The sequence below is a fragment of the Phacochoerus africanus genome, chromosome 3 (assembly GCF_016906955.1).
Source record: "Phacochoerus africanus isolate WHEZ1 chromosome 3, ROS_Pafr_v1, whole genome shotgun sequence".
Lineage (NCBI taxonomy): Eukaryota > Metazoa > Chordata > Mammalia > Artiodactyla > Suidae > Phacochoerus > Phacochoerus africanus.
The window spans coordinates 72,765,327-72,784,830 of record NC_062546.1 but is presented as its reverse complement, the minus strand read 5'-3'; the positions used below and the strand labels follow the sequence as shown (position 1 = coordinate 72,784,830).

Below are 19,504 nucleotides of genomic sequence, written 5' to 3'. Positions count from 1 at the left end.
GAGAATAGGTTCTACAAAGGACAAATGAGAGGATGCTGACATCTGAGAAGGAAGGCAGTGGATAATGAGGTATCTCAGATTCTTTATAGCCGACATCAAATTAGAGAGCTTTACCCAGAAACAAAATAATTAAAGTATTTCATTGCAAAAAGACGTCCTCCTTACTTGGTAACTGAAGAACATCTAGCCCACTATCTATTCACCACCCACCCAGGAAAACCTCACTCAGCCTGACAATTTAAGATAAAGCCAGTTGGGGGTAAAAACATGTGGACAGATCAATACTCATGAGCATGATTTATTCTAGTTAATTTGGTCTTTCATCATAAGGCAATCCAATACTTAAATATCCATCTTGAAGAAGTTCTAGATGGAGAGAAAACAGAGAGTAGAGGGAAGGCTATAAAAAACAAATAATATAAGAAAATGTTTTCTGACCAAAAGCACCTGGATGTAGATACATCTAAGTGAAGTTTCACTTCTACAAGTTTAAAAAAAAAAACCTTTTTTGTTTTAATCCTGAAAGTAAATGCAATTTACCATCAAAGCATCAATAATCAACTTGATATCAGACTTAACAGCAGAGATGCTAGCAGATAATGGAACATTCTTTTTCAAAGTTAGAAAAGTGAAAGTTATAAAAATCAAATAAATACTCAAATCAACAATTAAATATGAGGCAGAAGAAAACAGTCATTGAGATGTAAGAAATAAGTAATTTTATCAAACACATACTTTTATGAAAAAAAGAAGCTTAAAGAAATCCAAGAAAGAATAACAGTGTAATACAACAGAGGAGCAGTATTTGATTCTGCCCTAGAGCTGCACTGTCCAATATGGTAGTCCCAAGCCACCTGTGGTTGAGTTATTTAAAATAAGATAAAATAAAATTTTAGTTGTTCAGTTGAATTAACCACATTTCAAGTGCTCAGTAGCCAGCTGTATGTGGTCAGTGAACACTGGTCTGGACAGTTAATATACAGAACATTTCCACCATCACATAAAGTTCTTTTGGGCATTGCTTACTTTGAAGAGATGAAGGAACCTAGAAAGGAAGAAGACACATGAGAACTTGACTTTGGGGAGATCTCCTTGGTGAAACAAAATTAATGTGGAACCCAATGACATTCAATTTTTAAAACAGTGACTAATATTAGTCCATAGATAAGTCACAAAATATAGAGAATAAAATGGAATATTCTAAACTTTGAGAATGTAAGCAATAGTAACATAAAGAATAAAATTGGAAGGTACGAGGGAGAAGACAAGGGGAAAAAAGAGCAAATGCACTTATTAGTTCCTTATTTTTTATACACTGAGGTAATTTGATATTTTAAAATATAGAAATAGACAAATGTAACTAATAACAAGGAAAAAGAGGTACATAGTTCTAAAAACTATAAACTCTTTATCTTTTCTGATAGAGGGTGAATAAATACTATTCAAAGTTGATACATTAATAAACATAAATGTGATACATTAACATCAATGAATAACAACAAAAAGGACCAAAAGAGAACTGTTAACTATCTTTGGACAGTAGGATGAGGTAAATACTTAGTTGTCATTGTATAATCTTGTGTGGTTTAGTTTTCATTTTTTAACCAGGGAAGTGTATTGCCTCTATAATAAAAATAAATAAATAAATTTAAAGTGGTCATCGCAAAGTCATAAGGTTTTCATATAGAATAAAATCATTCTTATTTGATAGTCAGAATTGTGTCAACTATTTTCTAAGGTAGTCATTCTTGAAGGATGACTATCTCACAAAAAATAGTAACAGTTAAATAAAGCTAGCAAAAGATACAGAATAAATACAAGCCATTAAGACAGAGTAGAAATTAAATTTAAAAGAGTTTCCAATTATACCTTGTACTCTCGGTCACTGAATTTAAACGGTGTGATCTAATAAGTTAACAATATAAAGATGGAAACATTTCACTTTAAAGGAGGAGGAAATGTGTGCCATTCAAAATGGTACAAAACCTCTCCTCATATTCAGCTCTGAAACTAAGCTGGACCTTCAGAAAGATGGGGAAAGAAATGTGCACTACTCTTTGGGGGCAGTCTGGGTGTTCCTGCACTCAATCGTTCTTGACAGAGGGTGAAGCTAGAAGACCAAAGTATTGTCAGAATGACTCTTCTTGTGGTAGCTCTGGCCTCCTAGGAATTAGGAAGTTCCATAAAGTTCAGGAGAGAGACTGTGCAAAATTCCCAGCCCACATTTCAGACTCCAGAGTTTCAGATGCATTTTGTTATGTTCCAGAAACAAGCAGGCTTTTTGGGCACACATCTCAACCAGGCTCAAACTTCATGTCTTCGTGGTCTGTCCATCATTTGAGCTACTAAGAATGCTACCTAATCCACAGTCTGCAACTATTTTTAACAGGCCCATCTGCATTGTTAAAAACTGCCCATATTTTGGCAGATAAGCCAGTCAACTCTGAAAACAGTGCTGGTCTCTTAGATTTCTTTTTTGGAAAGTGGCTAAGATTTATGGTGGGAATTACTCATGACAACTGCATTCTTTCCACTGGCTTTAGACCACCATTTGGTTTAATAACTCCTAATTGTGTGTCTATCCTAGTCTAAGCTTCTTCAGAAAAAAAAAAAGAAAGAAAGAAAGAAAGGTGGGGGGAAGACTTTTGAAAATCCCCTACAACAAAACCCAGTGATTTCTGTCAACAGTAAACTTAAGAAGGTCAGCTGATGGGGAACAAATAAACCAATGTTTCAGTGACTGTGGACTTCTTCAGAGAATTTTTCATTAACAATACATTAATGCTGGTCTGATAAAAAATAACTATAGAATGTTTCAGTTTCACTGTGTTCCCAAAGTATTTTTAGTGTAACAGGCAAAATTCCAGTCAGCATTTTCAGTCATGGTAGTTTCTTGAAAGAAGTACCTCTTAAAGTGATTTTTCTCCAAACATCACCGAGCACAACATGGGTACCTTGAAGACATTGCTCATTTAAAAATCATAAGAGGTCTAATTATATTTCCAAAATAAGTAGTTTCCAATCCAGCAAGGATAATGTGGTCATGAAAAGGATGTCCAAGTCCACCAATTCACATTGGTTTGGTTTGGCATAACTTTCAAAGTTCTTGGAGCAAAAAGAGGATGGCACGTGAATTATTGTAATTTGGCCTCAATTCCCAGGACTTAGGGTTAGCCATTCTGTGAGCCATTCAGGGGAAAACTAACCAAGTATAAGACTTTACCTGTATAATTTATAACTGCTAAAATTCACTGATAGATTCCAGATTATTTTGCAAAATGTAATACCCTCCTTTTTAATATGTACTTTGTCATTTTCACTCTATGTAATTTCAAAAGTATGATAGCAGAGGAGCATGAGCCATTCAAAGCAGGAGCCCCCAATGTCAGAGATTGTTATCCTTCCCAAGATAGATGGTGTTGATATATCTGAATCTAAAGGGCTTGGAAGTTGTGTCAAGTTAGATACAAATGGCATCTAATGTGTTTTGCTTTACTCCTTCTTACTTTCTAGTTTCTATCCTAAGCTACAAGGCAGTTTCTCTACTGGGACTTAGTTCTCCAACCACACTGGTCACACTGGTCTGAGTTACCCTCCCTGTCTCCATCCCCAGCCCTCCCTTCTTTTATTCTAAAAGGAAATTGGGTTATTAATTTAGGGTAAGTCTGCTTTGTTTGAACAGTATAGTGCTTTCCAATTGCTCATACGTAATATATCCAACCCATATTTCTCTTTCAAATGTTTTTGATTAACTGAACTTAAAAAAAAATTCTGCTGAAATTTATGAAAGATCAAAGGGATACTTCCTATGTTTTAACTTTAAATTTCTATAAGAGAAAATGTTTTTAGATACTGGGAAATTTCAGTAATTGAAATTCAGTTTATAGCTTTAGACAACATATGCACTTCAATAACATATAAAATAATATTGGAAAAGAAAGAATTCTAGCTTCAAAATAGAAATGCACTGATTTTATATCTATAAATATACTTATTAAATGAGACTTATTTGCAATAAAAATTCAAATAATTTTACTTATAGTTAGCCTTTGATAAAGATCCACTTAATTAGTAAAATAAAAATAGATTTAAAAGTAAATATATGGTAAATTTTCTCCTTCTGTATTATAATAGCTATCAATTGGCATTTCATCCTTAATTGTTATTTAAATAGGGCTAATTTGACTGATTCTTTAAAAAATATATTAAGATTACTTGTTTGGTGAATGTAGACTTGCATATTCCATTGATGTTTCAATTTTACAAAACATTCTTTTTCTCAAATTCCTTCAGAGCAACTGATAACTCATGGAGAAAAAAATGAGGGCCAATTTCATTTTCTGTTTGTGATGGAAAGCAAGATGTCATTTTTCACCATTCATGGTTCTAAATGACCTTTGACTATTTCCAAACCAAAAACTATCACCAAACTTGACATCAGTAAATATTTTTTTCTGTATACAATATGGAGCCACTGAAGGTCATTTTGGAAAAGAATTTCAAAATATTTTCCCTAATGGCTATATGTTCAGAAAAATTACACATACCTTCAAGAGGGGAAACTTTGAAAGGGACACACTTACTTGAATGCATAAGTTTTAACATTTTAGAAGTCTGTCACATTATTTAAAATTATGTAGGTTAAAGCTATATACCAAACACTATTGTCAAAGCAAAGAAGAAAATGGTTGATAAATTCTAAAGTTCTAAGCATAGGCATAAACTTAAGACCAACATGGTCCAACACTAAAAATCAAATATTAGGAAAGTTTTAATTAAGACAATTGTCACATTGAAGTTGTCAAATGTACATTGTGCTTAAAAACAAACTGAAGTGCCCTTTGATTAATGGAGCTATTTTGTACATAGGAAAAAATAAGAATGCATCTGATTTTTATAAATGTTTCTTAGACATTTTCAGTACACACTATTAGGTGTCCCACCTCACCTTGATTCCTCAAGAATTCATAAATTCATAGTTTGCTGGTTGGAATAGAGACTCTGTAATTTATCATTAAATTGTTCCAGAACTACAAAAATCAAACCAATTAATACATTTGTTAAGAGGTATTCCATTCTATTACCATTATATACAAGTTATTACATGGAAGAGTAAACACCATAGTGAGGACAAATAGGTGGGGAACACAGAATTGTTAAGCCAGTGTAAATACTCTGTATGATTTATAATGATGTATACATGTCATTAGATATTGTCAAAACCAATAGAATGTACAACACCAAAACTGAACCCTAATGCAAACTATGGACTCTGGATATATCAATGTACTTCCATTTGTTCTAGCAAATGTACTACTCTGGTGGGGTATGTTGATAATGAGGAAGCTATGCATGTGTAGGGGTGAGGTGTATATAGGAAATCTCTGTACCTTCCCTTCAATTTTGATATCAACTTAAACTTTTTCTAAAGAACAAGGTCTTAAAAGTCAATGGCTGATAGCTTTGAATTATGTTATTAATACCAATATTACACCTTATGTGATTCTACCCTCACCTATTGATGATATATTTTGCACAAGAGCAGAAATGTTCCTACTATAAAGTACATAAAAACAGAGATGGTAAAGCCGTAAAGTGGCTCATACCATGTCAGTAAACAGCTTTACAAGACTTTATTCTAGCATGGTAACTTCTACCAATTTATTTAATACTTACTGTTGTGAATTACAGTGTTCATCCATGGTGCTATGCCACCTTCCTGGAGAAACTGCTAAGATACTGACCTGTACATTAATTGGGAATCTCACCCAGGCCTCTTTGAGGGCCTAGACGCATCAAGTAATATGCAGTCCAGACATTAAGATATGTTATCAACATTTCTTATCAACAGTAATAGTGTTGAAATAAATATTTCTCCTTTTATTTTTTTTGTCTTGTTTTTTAGGGCCACACCCACTGCATATGGAGGTTCCCAGACTAGGGGTCGAATTGGAGTTACAGTTTCTGGCCTACGCCATGGCCACAGCAACATAGAATCTGAGCTGCATCTGTGACCTACACCACAACTCACGGCAATGCCAGAGCCTTCACTCACTGAGCGAGGCCAGGGATTGAACCTATGTCCTCATGGATACTAGTCAGGTTCATTACCACTGAGCCATGATATCAACTCTGAGTATTTCTCTTCCATTTTCCTCTTTTTTCATCTTTTTGATAACTGGGTCATGGAATAGATGCTATAAATAAATGTATAGAAAACAAATGGTTGATTATCCAAACCCACTGCCAGGATAAGCTATTTTGAATAATTATAGATGACTAGATATAAAATTATCTGAAACTTATGTCACCATTTTGTCAGGAATTTGCTTTTTTTCTTTGCCATACCCTTGGCATGCAGAAGCTCACTGAATCTAACTGCTAGGCCACCAGGGAACTCCTTGTCAAGGATTTCTTTTTATTTTTCCCTCTGTAATGGAACACCCCATAATTATTCACTTTTTTCTTTTACCATCTCAGTTCTTATCAGGTAAGTATAAAACATGTCATTTTGTTTTCAGGTCTGAATGTTGATGGAATATATCGAGTTAGTGGCAATCTGGCAACAATACAGAAGTTAAGATTTATTGTCAACCAAGGTAAGTGATTATTTCACTTCAGACATTTTTATAAGTAGTTTCATCTCTAACAACATTTCTTATTCTGTGCTGAATGTATTATGAATATACAATGATAAAAGTTTTGATGGGATAAAGAGAAATTTGAAGAAATTAAATGATTATCACTAGAAAAGTAAAAGATAGCCAATGTATTTGGAGATGAATAAAGAGAGGGACCAACTATTACTTTGTGTGAAATAAACAATGTGAAATATGATAAGCTAAAAATGAAGAAGAGAATAAGAAAAGAAAGAAATAAAGTAGCTTTGAAAAATTGTACTGGCATATAATACACACTTAATATATATGTTGATAAATCAGTGAATGGTGGAAAATGTAAGTGTCAAAATCACAGATGTTATAAATATCTATAATAGATAATTAAAATAATTAAAAATTAGGAAATACACATATTATCAAAGATTTACTAATACAACAATGAAATAATGCTATAAATCTATTAGAATAGCTAAAATTTAAAACATTGACAAGACCAAATGCTGACAAGGATGTGTAGCAACAGGAAGTCTCATTTGTGCTGGTAGATATGGAAAATAGTACAGCTAATTTGGAAAATAGCTTGGTAGTTTTTTAGAAAATAAACATATTCTTACCATATCACCCAGCAATCATGCTCTTTGGTATTTACCCACATGAGTTAAAATTTAGGTCCACACAAAAAAACTGCACACAGATATTTCCAGCAGCTTTATTTGTATTAGGTAAAAGTTGAAAGCAACCAAGATGTGCTTCAGTGGGTGAATGGATTAAACAAACCCTAACACATCCATATAATGGGTTATTGTTCAATGATAAAAAAGAAATGAGCTATTGAGTCTCATTTCAGAAAGACTTGGATGAAACTTAAATGTATATTGCTAAGTGAAAGAAGCCAATCTAAAAGGGCTGTATACTGTGCTGTCTCAGCTATGTGACAACACATAGCTGGAAAAGACAAAACCATGGAAATAGTAAAAGATCAGTGGTAGCAAAGGATGTGAGGGGAGAGAGGGATGAATAAGGAATTTTTTAAGATCACAAAACTATTCCATTTGATATCGTAATAGTGGATACATGTCATCATACATTTGTCAAAATCTATATAATACACAACACTAAGAGTGAATCTTAATGTAAACTATGGACTTTAGCTAATAATAATGTGTAAATATTGGCTTATCTATTGTAACAAATGTGCCACAGTATTGCAATATGTTACTAATGGGGGAAATTGTGGGAGGATGGGAAGGGTTAAGGAGAGGTATCCGGGAACTCCTTGATTTTCTGTTTAGTTTTTCTGTAAACCTAAAACTTCTCCTAAAGACATTGAATTTAAAAAATAAAAAATTAGGAAATTTTAAAGAAAAAAAAGGAGACTAAAACATCTTGAGGTGATGTTACAGATAATTCACAGGTTTAGAATTAGTCAAGTGGGATAAAACCTAGACCCTTTCTCCTTTGTGTCCTTAGCATCTTATTTAACCCCCCATGCTCTGTTTCTTACAAGTAAAACAGGAAGAAAGTGCCTTGGAAACATTTGTGAGAATTAAATCAGATAGCATGTTATATTTCCTTAGTAAATAGTAACATAGCAGAATCGTGGTAGATGTTCAATACACGTAAGTTTCCCTTTCACTTACGAACAGTCAATGATATCTTATTGCTTTCAGGAGAATGAACACAAAATCTCCATAACTTGGCTTTCCATCTCCTTCTAGCAGCTGAAGTTCATCTGAATTTGCTTCACAATACATTCCTAACTATTCTTCCATATTTACATACTGTTTCATTTCTTCATACCTTTACATACTCTCTTCCATATACTTTAAGCATCCTCCTGTCTTTTCCTTCCCATCCCAGGTATACAAGCTTCCTGCCTGGCTACATTTCTCCTTATTCTTCAAGGCCCAGATTGTAAATAATTTTCTTCAGGAAGTCTGCAACTTTCCTTCAGTCAGATTTCTTCTTTTTGTGCCCATTACCCTTGGTAGTTAAATTTGCAATCTTACAGGCACATCTAACTTCAAAAATCCCATCTATTAAAGGACCCATAGATTTAATGCCACCTTTTAGAGAGAATTTAATCCAATATATTCCATGATTATATTTTAGAAACATTAAAATATGAAAGTCTTGATGTAAAAAAAGAGGAGATGGGATGAAACATCAGTCTCCTCCTTGAATTTCTGTACAACCAAAATGGTAGAATTTAGATCATCTTTTTATCTTCCCTCACCAACCACCAGTAGCCCTGGAGCCGCCATACAGGGACCTCTTTTTTTTTTTAATTACTCAATGAAGTTATTACATTTATAGCTGTACAATGATCATCACAATCCAACTTTATAGAATTTCCATCCCACAAACCCAGCACATCCCCCCAGCCCCCAAACTGTCACCTTTGGAAACCATAAGTTTTTCAAAGTCTATGAGTCAGTATCTGTTCTACAAAGAAGTTCATTGTGTCCTTTTTTCAGATTCCACATGTCAATGAAAGCATTTGATGTTTGTGTCTCACTGTCTGACTGACTTCACTTAGCATGATAATTTCTAGGTCCATCCATGTTGCTAAAAATGGCGGTATTTCATTCCTTTTAATGGCTGAGTAATATTCCATGGTGTATATATGTACCACATCTTCTTTATCCACTCCTCTGACAGGTTGTTTCCATGCATTGGCTATTGAAAATAATGCTGCAATGAACATTGGAGTACATGTGTCTTTTTGAGTCATGGTTTTCTCTGGATAGATGCCCAGGAGTGGGATTGCTGGAACAAATGGGAGCTCTTAATATTTGTTGTGTAATATATGCTTGTGGGTGGGGGGCAAATAGAAGTATTAATACTGAGGATCATTAACCTCCCCAGCAGTTCAACTTGGTTTGAAGTGTTAAATGCAGTGTTTTTGGTCAGTGGCTACAGGATTCCTATTTCTGAGAATCTCTGTAACTGAGAATCTGTTTGCTCTGTTTGCTCACTAATATGCACCTTTGTCTTTCACAATTACTCTCCTTCCTGGGCAAAAAACAGAACTAAACTTTACCTCACGTATTTAGCCCATTTGGACTGAACCAGAGTACACCCTCTGTGGATAAAAATTGGATAAAATAGCCCCAGCTTTTTATAACCATTCCTGTTTATAACTAGCTAAAATCATTCCTGTAATATATTTCATACCGAAACCATATCCTGATTGGGATTCTAGACAGCTGGGAAACACATTTCTTCTACAAAAAAGAAGTCTCAAAACAGAAGTCATGCTAGAAACAAACACTAGTTGCATTTCCTGCCTTAAAAAAAAATTATACTCAGCAGTTTGAAAAGGCAAAAAAAAAAGTCTGCAATGAAAATATGAAATCTGTCCATCTCATCTTTTGCAATCCAAACTTCAGCATCCTCTGGGGCTGTGTAACTGCTCATGTTTCCATAAGAGTTGACAATGTAAAGCTGGACAGAGGCCTGAGTTGGTATCTGGTAGCACAGAATTGTCAGTAAACTGTCTTCCTGGTTTATAGCATTGTCAGAATGCAAAACACTCAACACAAATTATGGTATATTAGGACCTTTGGTACTAGTGATTTTGTCCAAGTTGTGTTGTGGAGTTTTTGAATTAAATGATAAAAGATATGTATATGCCAGCTTTTCTCAAATTTTGCTAATCAGATTATGTTGTGAATGAAATTTCAGGAGTGGACCTGTAACATTGGTACTGACACCATACCATCCTCTCCATCTACATGCTGGTTGCTGACAGCCAAGCTGATGTAGAAGAGAATTAGTGATGGATACAAAGAGGCTGAATGTGTACATTGTGACCCTCCCCCCATGTGTGTGTGTCTGCACGCATGCATGCGTGCTCCTGCACTCACACCCATGCATACAAGGCAATAAATTGGCAGTGCAGGGATAGTTCCATGAAACGAATAAAGGGACGTATGAATGCAGTGCATTTTTTTGCTGTATTCAAAGGTGGAACATGGCTGACTTGGGCATGCTCTCTTTGTATTAATACCTTTTATCTCCTGCATGTTCACACTCCACAATGTTTCCTTTTTAGAAGATTCTAAATGTACATTTTTAAAATGAACAAGCCCTACCCACCATTAGACTAGACAAATGAAAACTGATTTTGGGGATTTTCAAGAACAGTTTAATTGCAATTTATGTATTTCACTAACTTTCTTGAATACTATAATCATCAGCAATTCTAAATACACCAGTTGAATGATTCAATTTGTTTTGGTTTTCTCTTTGACTCACTAAATCAGTAGGAATTGGATACCCTTATTATACTTCCAGATCAGATGGCATACAAGTTAAATTCAAAGTGATCACTTTGAAAAGCATTTCCTAATTATAACTAGTAATGATGATGATAATAATTATTATTATAAAATTAGCTAATGTATTTTCATAATTTATTATGTACCAGGCACTCTACCAAGTGCTTTACTTATATATCATTTGATTTACTCCTTTCTGCCATTCCATAAAATGTGTGCTATTATTGTTTCCATTTTACAGTTGAGGAAACTGAGGCTTAGAAATGTTAAATAATGTCCTAAAGTCATCAGGCAAGTAAGTGAGGGAGCTAGGACTAGATCCCAGATCTCTGCCTCAGAGTCTATACTGAAAATCACTGCTGTGATTTGGCATTTCCCATTCATTAATTGCTGACTACCTCCTTACAAAAATGGAGATCAGGAATTCCACACTGTGGCACAGTGGGTTAAGAATCAGACTGTAGCAGCTCAGGCAGCTACAGAGCCAAGAGTTTGACCCTAAGGGCAGTGTTACAATTGTGTCATAGGCAGCCGCTGCAGCTCAGATTCAATCCCTGGCCTGGGAATTTCCATATGCCATGGTGTGGCCATTAAAAAAAAAAAGTGGAGGTTAGTCTTTTCATGCTTTATGCATTTGTTAGTGACTTTCCGTTTTCTGGTATTTGTGGTTATAAGAGTTTAGCTAAAACCTTTAAAGAAAGAGAAATGCCTGGGAAAACACTAAACACCTTAGTAAGGAAGAAGCCAGGCACTGCTATTCTCTGTAGGGTCCATGTTTGGACTAAGAAGCTACTTTAACAAAATATTCTGTTGCAACCTTCAAGAAAGGCATCAAGGATTCTAGATTTCCTGGGCAGTTGATGCATTAGTGAGCAGTGAACTCCCTTGTCTGTTGTATTTAGTGACAGCTTTCAGTGACATTTTGCCGATGTGGCTCTTCCGTTCTGTGAGGGCATCCCCCAAAGAAAACGAGACTATGACCTTAGATGTCAACTTGTCATCAGCCTGTGACGCTGCACTGATTCTTTGGAATGATCTGTGACGTGATGATTTTTTGTGTGTGCGCGTAATTTTACAAAGGCCAGGCTTTAGCACTAAGGATGCTCCATAACTGTCTTGAAAACTTTGGACAGTGGGACTTAGAAATTGCACATTCTGAATTAACCCTCCCTCTGACATCAAAATTCTGGTTTAAGCTGCCCTTCTAGCCATTGCTCAAACACCAAATACAGTTCAGACTCTCTTTGGTATTAGATGTTCTCTTTAACCTTTTTTAAAAAAAGGGGGGGACAAGGAAGGCTGGCATCCTTTTTGGAAAATATTAACTATGAAGTTTCCAAGCCCATGAGCCAATAGGAGAACTATGAGGCACTAAGGGAAGAACTGACTGGGAATTTTCCAAACTGGTGTTTCTTAGTACATAATAACAAATATTCCCTCTAAGCATTTCTCTGAACTAGAGGAAGTTACTTCTTACCAGAATTTTAGACATGTTTTCTGTATATAGAAAAATAATTTAAAGGAACATTCTTAGGGACACCCTCCTTCACTTTTTCACACCCAGAGGAACAAAATATATAAATGCCATAAATCTACATGGCCAAGAATCTTAATTGGGTGTGTGGGTGTGTGTACGTGTGTGTGTGCATACGATTGTGTGCGTTATTTTAAAATGGAAAAGGATTTTTTTCCCCATTAATTTACAGTCTTGTACTTTGCATATCTTTATTCACCCAGATCTTATTGGCATAATAATCCAAATTAAATATTGGCTTAAAGAGATGAATTTGCTTATTTTTAACATGCTAAGAATAAGCTCCCTTGAAAATAAACTACTGGAGAAACAATTTTGTGTTGCCAACTATATCTAAACTACTTTTATATAGATTTGTACCACAAAGCAAAGAAAGCAAAGCATTAAGTTTAGTAGCTATCCTTGTGCTTTTCATATTACTTGCAGCATCAAAAATTGAATAAAAGAAGAAGAAAGAGAGAAAGAATGTGAACAATTGGCAGTTTCATCATGAAATAAGCAATTGGATGAAACAGAAAAAGATCTGGAAAAGGCTTTCAAAACTTCTAGTTCTGTTCTCATAAAATAGCCCTTGTATCAAGTCCATTCATTTTTCTATTAAGTGAGTTTATATTGACCTCTTATTATTTTTAAAATGAGGTATTTCCTTAAGCCTACTTCCCTCTCACCGCCAACCACAGCAACAACAAAACAATGTTATTTGCTTTATCCTATTCCACAGGGCTGTTTTTGGTAAGTCAAATCATTGATATTGCACCTTTCTGGCTTTCATGTGTCAAGATTATCTTTTAGCAATGATTTATTTTTCCCATTAAAGCTGAAAAGATCACTTGATCATAAAAGGGCCAGACTCTAACATAGTTCAGGCCTTTGGAAATTTTCTTAGACCTCATTTTTCAGCTACATTGAGTCAAAGAGCTCAAAGATTATTGAACCCAAAACTTGTATTGCTTTCTAGCTGCTTAAGAAAATGTATTTGTCATTAGTACGTAATGCTAAACATGGACATCGAAACAGTAAGCTCTACACATGCATACAAATTTATATAGTTTTTAGTTTCACATAATATTCTAATTACAACTTTCTGAAGACATCTAGTCTCTAAAGTACACAATTTCTGGCTACTTAATTTGAAGTGAAATTATACCACCCATATATATGGTGAACTATATTCTATAGTTCATTGCATACCCAGCAATAAGGAGCTGATTGAACTCTGGTTAAACAGTTAAAGATGGACACCATCAGTGGGGGAAGAGCACTGGCTAATTATCCACGGATCTACCCTGTTATCTTGACTCTGAGCTGTCTGTTGGTCTGAAGGGAACTGTCTTAACCCTTTGAGGCACAGAATCTTCATTTCCAAAATGGGGATGATAATGAAATTGTGAAGATTTAAAAAATTCTGAATCATCCAAGTGATAATCAGTATTAACTTTAATTAAGATGACAAGTGGTTACAAGAAATCAGAGCAATATTACTTAGTTGTCTTGATAATAATATGATACTAAATGTTAATAATAAAACATTTTGGCTTTTGGCTTCCATATTATGGCATTTTCTCTGATGATAATAAGATTATTTTTCTTTGGAGACCCCCTGCTATCCAATGATTTGTCTCATTCCTAGCCAAATTTGTAGGAATTTGGGGTTCCTGAACACAAAAGAGGAACTTGGCTTTATCTTAACCTTAGGCTTTGGGAGATTCCAGATTCCACAAGAACAGCCTCCTGTTCTTCATGTTCACTGGAGAAGGGAGTGAAATCTACTGAAATTTTAGGTTTTAATTTAGTCATGGCTTTTCCAGTGGGTCCAGAAATTGAGTCCAGAAATTAAATCTGTCAGAGTTGTGCAACTCCCTATCTTCAAGGAAATCCCTAAAGATTGTTATAAAAATCCATCCTACCATAAATCATTATCATCACTATCAGAATTAATGTGTAGTCATTAAAAATTAGTGGAAGAACACACCATACTTACTTCTGCTCTAATCAAGCTTTAAAACACTAGTTCCTGACCCTGACTATATTTCAGAGCTGTATTGGTTATCTACTGCTGCATAACATATTACCACCAACTAGCTACTTAAGGCAACACACATTTATTATCTCCCAGTTTTTGTGGGTCAGAAGTCTGGACATGGTTTAGCCAAGTCCTCCATAAGGCTGCAATCAAGGTATCAACCAGGCATAGGTCCTAATCTGGAGGCTCAATTGGGGACAGGTCTGCTTCCAAGCTCCCATGATTGTTGGCAGGATTTAGTTTTGCGTGGGTTGTTGAACTTAAGCCCTCATCATTACTGGCTATCAGCTAAGGCCTTGTGGACCTCCCCATAGGCCATCGCAACATGACAGCTTTCTTTATCAAAGAAGCAAGGGAGAGAGAACGGTGACTAAAGAAGTTATAATCTTTTTTAAGATATCATAAAGGTTATAGCTCAGTAAGTTTGTGCATTCCGATGGTTAGAAGCAAGTCACAGATCTTCATACCCTAGAGGAGATTATATAAGGCATGAACACAAGGAGGAGGAGATAATCAGGGATCATTTTATTTTTATTATTTTTATTTTTTGTCTTTTTAGGGCTGCACCCATGGCATATGGAGGTTCCTAGGCTAGGGGTCGAATCAGAGCTATAGCTGCTGGCCTACACCACAGCCACAGCAATGCAGGATCCAAGCCGCATCTGTGACCTACAGCACAGCTCACAGCAATTTGAATCCCAGTGAGCGAGGCCAGGGATAGAACCTGCATCCTCATGGATACTAGTTGGGTTCATTTATCACTGAGCCCAGGAGTACCAAGGATCATTTTAAATTTTGTCTGCCACAAAAATTAAGTAGTAGAGCTTTTCAAAAGATTTTGGAGCCCAGTCATAAATTTTCAGATGGAAAAGGGCAGAGATTGGAGCTATATGTATGTGTTTTTACTGAAAAACTTCCCAGGTGAGCCAGGTGCATAGCCAGGTTTGGGAATCCTTGCACACTACCCAGCTAGTTCTATTCTACTTATTTAGAGGAGGCATGACCTAAAAGCCATAAGACATGTGAGATTCATGTTTAAGTAAAGCAGAAATATACTCTGAACCTTTTTTTTTTGTTAACTAATTTTGTACTGATGAGAGGTGTTCGCTTTGATTATTGATTGATGTAATAATGTTAACTTTTATGAACTCTGAGTTATGATTTGGAGTATAACTAAGAAATGAATGCCATGAATGTAACATGTTTATTATTACTATGATTAAATTACTGACATTTTTCAGAGCTGCAGTCCTTTCCCAATATTATAGATTCAGGAATAAATGAAAAGGAAAGATGTTTTACCTAAGGACTTGCTAACAAAACTAAATAGTAAATAATATTTAAAATATACAACAGAGTGATACTGATGCTGATGATAATTAATATTTAATTGAGAATCTACTACATGGCAGGTATGCACATTTAGAGTTACCTCTAACCCTCATAAAATTTTGCAAAGTAGACGAACTTTATTATCCACATTAGTCACACAGGAAAATCATGTTTCAGAAAGACTAAGTAACTTTTCTAAGGTCACAAAGTTAATATGTTTTGAAGTCAGAGAGTGAACCTATTTTAAACTTACTACAAAGAATATGTTGCTGGTTGCTGGATTCAATTTACCACTGGGGAGGGGGAAGAGAAACATTTTCTTCTTTTCAACATCAAAGAACCAAAAACCACTTCTCATTGCAGCAGTAAATACAATAAATGAAGTCCTCATTGACATAGGGCCTGTATTACCATGGATATTCAAATCCAATAGCCAAGAAGACTGCTAATCTAGTCAATTTAAATTAGTAAGAAAATACTAGGATCTGCAGGCTCCAGATTCTTTTTCCTTCCTACCTCTCCTATCTCACCATGTACCACTCTTTCTCTCATCTCATTATTTTCCAACCATCCTAGCTTCCTTCCTTCCTTAAATGCATCAAGCTCATTTCCTTCCCAGGGCTTTGGCTTTTGCTCTTGTATACCTGAACCATGCTTCCTTCACACCCCTCCCCCCGCCACCCCAAGACAACCCACTCTTCTAAATATTCAAATCATCTTCTTAGCAAGGCCTTTGTTGACTAATGGGTCTGAAACATGCCTCTGCCCTACCCACCCAGTCACTCTCCATCTCCCTATTTTATTTTCTTCAGAACGAATACTCTCTGAAACCGCCTTGCTTTTCATTTGTTGCTTCAGTGACTGCCTTCTTTCTCTACACTGTAGCCTCTATACAAGCAAGATCTTGTCTGGTTTGGTTACCTGAGTATCCTGTTCTTACTGACCAGTCATGTAATATCCTTCAAATAAGTCTTTGTTGAATATGAATAAATTCCATAAGTAAATTAATGAGTAATGTTGGACCACCCGTGATGATTAGGCTCTAATTGAACAGTAGCTTTAGCTTTTAGGATCAGAAAAAAATGCAGCCCCAAGAAAAAAAACTCCAGAATTTGAGAGTCCGTGTCCAGATGGTCCAATGACCCATAAACTTCTCCCCACTTCCCACCTCCACTAAAGTCACAATCTGATTGTCTGACATGGACCATATAAGAAAGACTTGACAACAAAAAAAGAGGCAGCTGTCAAGATGGACGACCAGAGCCTGCCGTAATAGCCTGGCTCACTCTGCCAAGAAAGACCCCCTAAATAATGGGTGATTTCCAACCCAAGTGGTAAGACCATGTTTAGGACTCACCTGTCTTATATGAATTTCCACAGTGTGATTTCTCTCATTGACATTGCTTATCCCTAAGACTCTGTCAGTCCCACTTTGGCCAAAAAATATACAAGAAGAAGTATATGAGTAGAAAAGTATATGAGAAGAGTTAAGAAAGGAGGAAAATTAGTCTAGGGAATAAAATAAGGCTTTAATTAGCCTAAGAACAACTTCAAATGGGAATGTATTCATTCAAAAATATTGTCCAAAACCTTCTGTGAGTCAGGCTCCTCCTGGGTACTGAGGAGAACCCTGAGGCATGAGGCTTTGGCAGACTGTTCATTTTGGTGCCAAAAGATAAATAATAATCAGATACACCAGATGCCTACAGACCAAGTTGAGAGTCAGGATGGGGATGTGTTAGATTAACTGGTGGGGGTTGGTAGGTGAGCAGAAAAGTCCTCATGTTGGATGGTCTGGGATGATTTCTTTAAGAAGGAGCCATCTAGAGCAAAAATAAACCCATGGGACCTCATCAAACTGAAAAGCTTTTGCACAGCAAAGGAAACCAAAAAGAAAACAAAAAGACAACTTACAGAATGGGAGAAAATAGTTTCAAATGATGCAACCAACAAGGGATTAATCTCTAGAATATATAAACAACTTATACAACCCAACAGCAAAAAAAACCAATCAATCAATGGAAAAATGGGCAAAAGACCTGAATAGACATTTCTCCAAAGAAGATATACAGATGGCCAACAAACACATGAAAAAATGCTCAACATCGCTGATTATAAGAGAAATGCAAATCAAGACTACCATGAGATACCACCTCACACCAGTCAGAATGGCCATCATTAATAAATCCACAAATAACAAGTGCTGGAGGGGCTGTGGAGAAAAGGGAACCCTCCTGCACTGTTGGTGGGAATATAAACTGGTACAGCCACTATGGAGAACAGTTTGGGGATACCTTAGAAATCTATCCATAGAACTTCCATATGACCCCGCAATCCCACTCTTGGGCATCTATCCGGACAAAACTCTACTTAAAAGAGACACATGCACCTGCATGTTCATTGCAGCACTATTCACAATAGCCAGGACATGGAAACAACCCAAATGTCCATCGACAGAGGATTGGATTCGGAAGATGTGGTATATGTACACAATGGAATACTACTCAGCCATAAAAAAGAATGACATAATGCCATTTGCAGCAACATGGATGGAGCTAGAGAATCTCATACTGAGTGAAATGAGCCAGAAAGACAAAGACAAATACTATATGATATCACTTATAACTGGAATCTAATATCCAGCACAAATGAATATCTCCTCAGAAAAGAAAATCATGGACTTGGAGAAGAGACTTGTGGCTGCCTGATGGGAGAAGGAGGGAGTGGGAGGGATCGGGAGCTTGGGCTCATCAGACACAACTTAGAATAGATTTACAAGGAGATCCTGCTGAATAGCATTGAGAACTTTGTCTAGATACTCATGTTGCAACAGAAAAAAGGCTGGGGGAAAAAATGTAATTGTAATGTATACATGTATGAATAACCTGATCCCCTTGCTGTACAGTGGGAAAATAAAAAAAAAATTATTAAAAAAAAAAAAAAGGAGCCATCTGAGCAAAGACTTGACCTGACAGGAAAGAGAGATAAACACAGATGGGGAGGGGAGAGCAGAGCAGACAAAGGGAAACTGGTCCAAGGGAATGAGGGCTTGGATGACTTCAGTACACAGACATCAAGGAGGGGGCCAAAGCCAGCCCAGGGAGGTCCTGGCAGATCAAGATAAGAAGTTTGGTCTTTCATTACAAATTCAGTGGAAAGTCATTGGGATGGAGGGGGGTGGGGGAATAATCAGGAAATGATCTTATTTGATTTATGTATTTTAAAATCATTCTGACTTCTATGAGAATAAATTGTAGAGGACAAAAATAGAAATAGGGGAACACCTAGGAGGTTTTTAACAGTAGTTCAGTCAGGATGTAATAATGGTAACTGGTTTACATGAGGTAAATGTCATATTCGAATCTGTTTCATTTTCTATGTGAATTTTGAACAATTTCTCTTTTTTTTCTTTTTTTTATTGTAATCAATTGTTATTTCCCCAATACATTTTTTTTTCCTACCATACAGCATGGTGACCCAGTTACACAAACATGTATACATTTTTTTCTCATATTGTCATGCTCCATCTATAAGTGACTAGATATAGCTCCCAGTGATACACAGCAGGATCTCATTGCTAATCCACTCCAAAGGCAATAGTCTGCATCTATTGACCCCAAGTTCCCAACTCATCCCACTCCCTCCCCCTCCCCCTTGGTAACCACAAGTCTGTTCTTTTCCTTTAGGCAGTTAGGTGCAATGAGAATACTGA

The 19,504-nt window shown here is 35.9% G+C and overlaps 1 protein-coding gene across 9 annotated transcripts in view; it reads left to right on the top strand.

Moving 5' to 3' along the window:
- Nucleotides 1–19,504, top strand: part of ARHGAP15 (Rho GTPase activating protein 15) — a 619,215-nt gene that overhangs the window by 414,234 nt on the left and 185,477 nt on the right. For all 9 annotated transcript variants that reach the window (XM_047772000.1, XM_047772001.1, XM_047771999.1 and 6 more), the window contains one exon: nucleotides 6,522–6,599. In XM_047772000.1, the coding sequence (XP_047627956.1) occupies nucleotides 6,522–6,599 (78 nt within the window). The remainder of the gene's footprint in view (nucleotides 1–6,521; nucleotides 6,600–19,504) is intronic.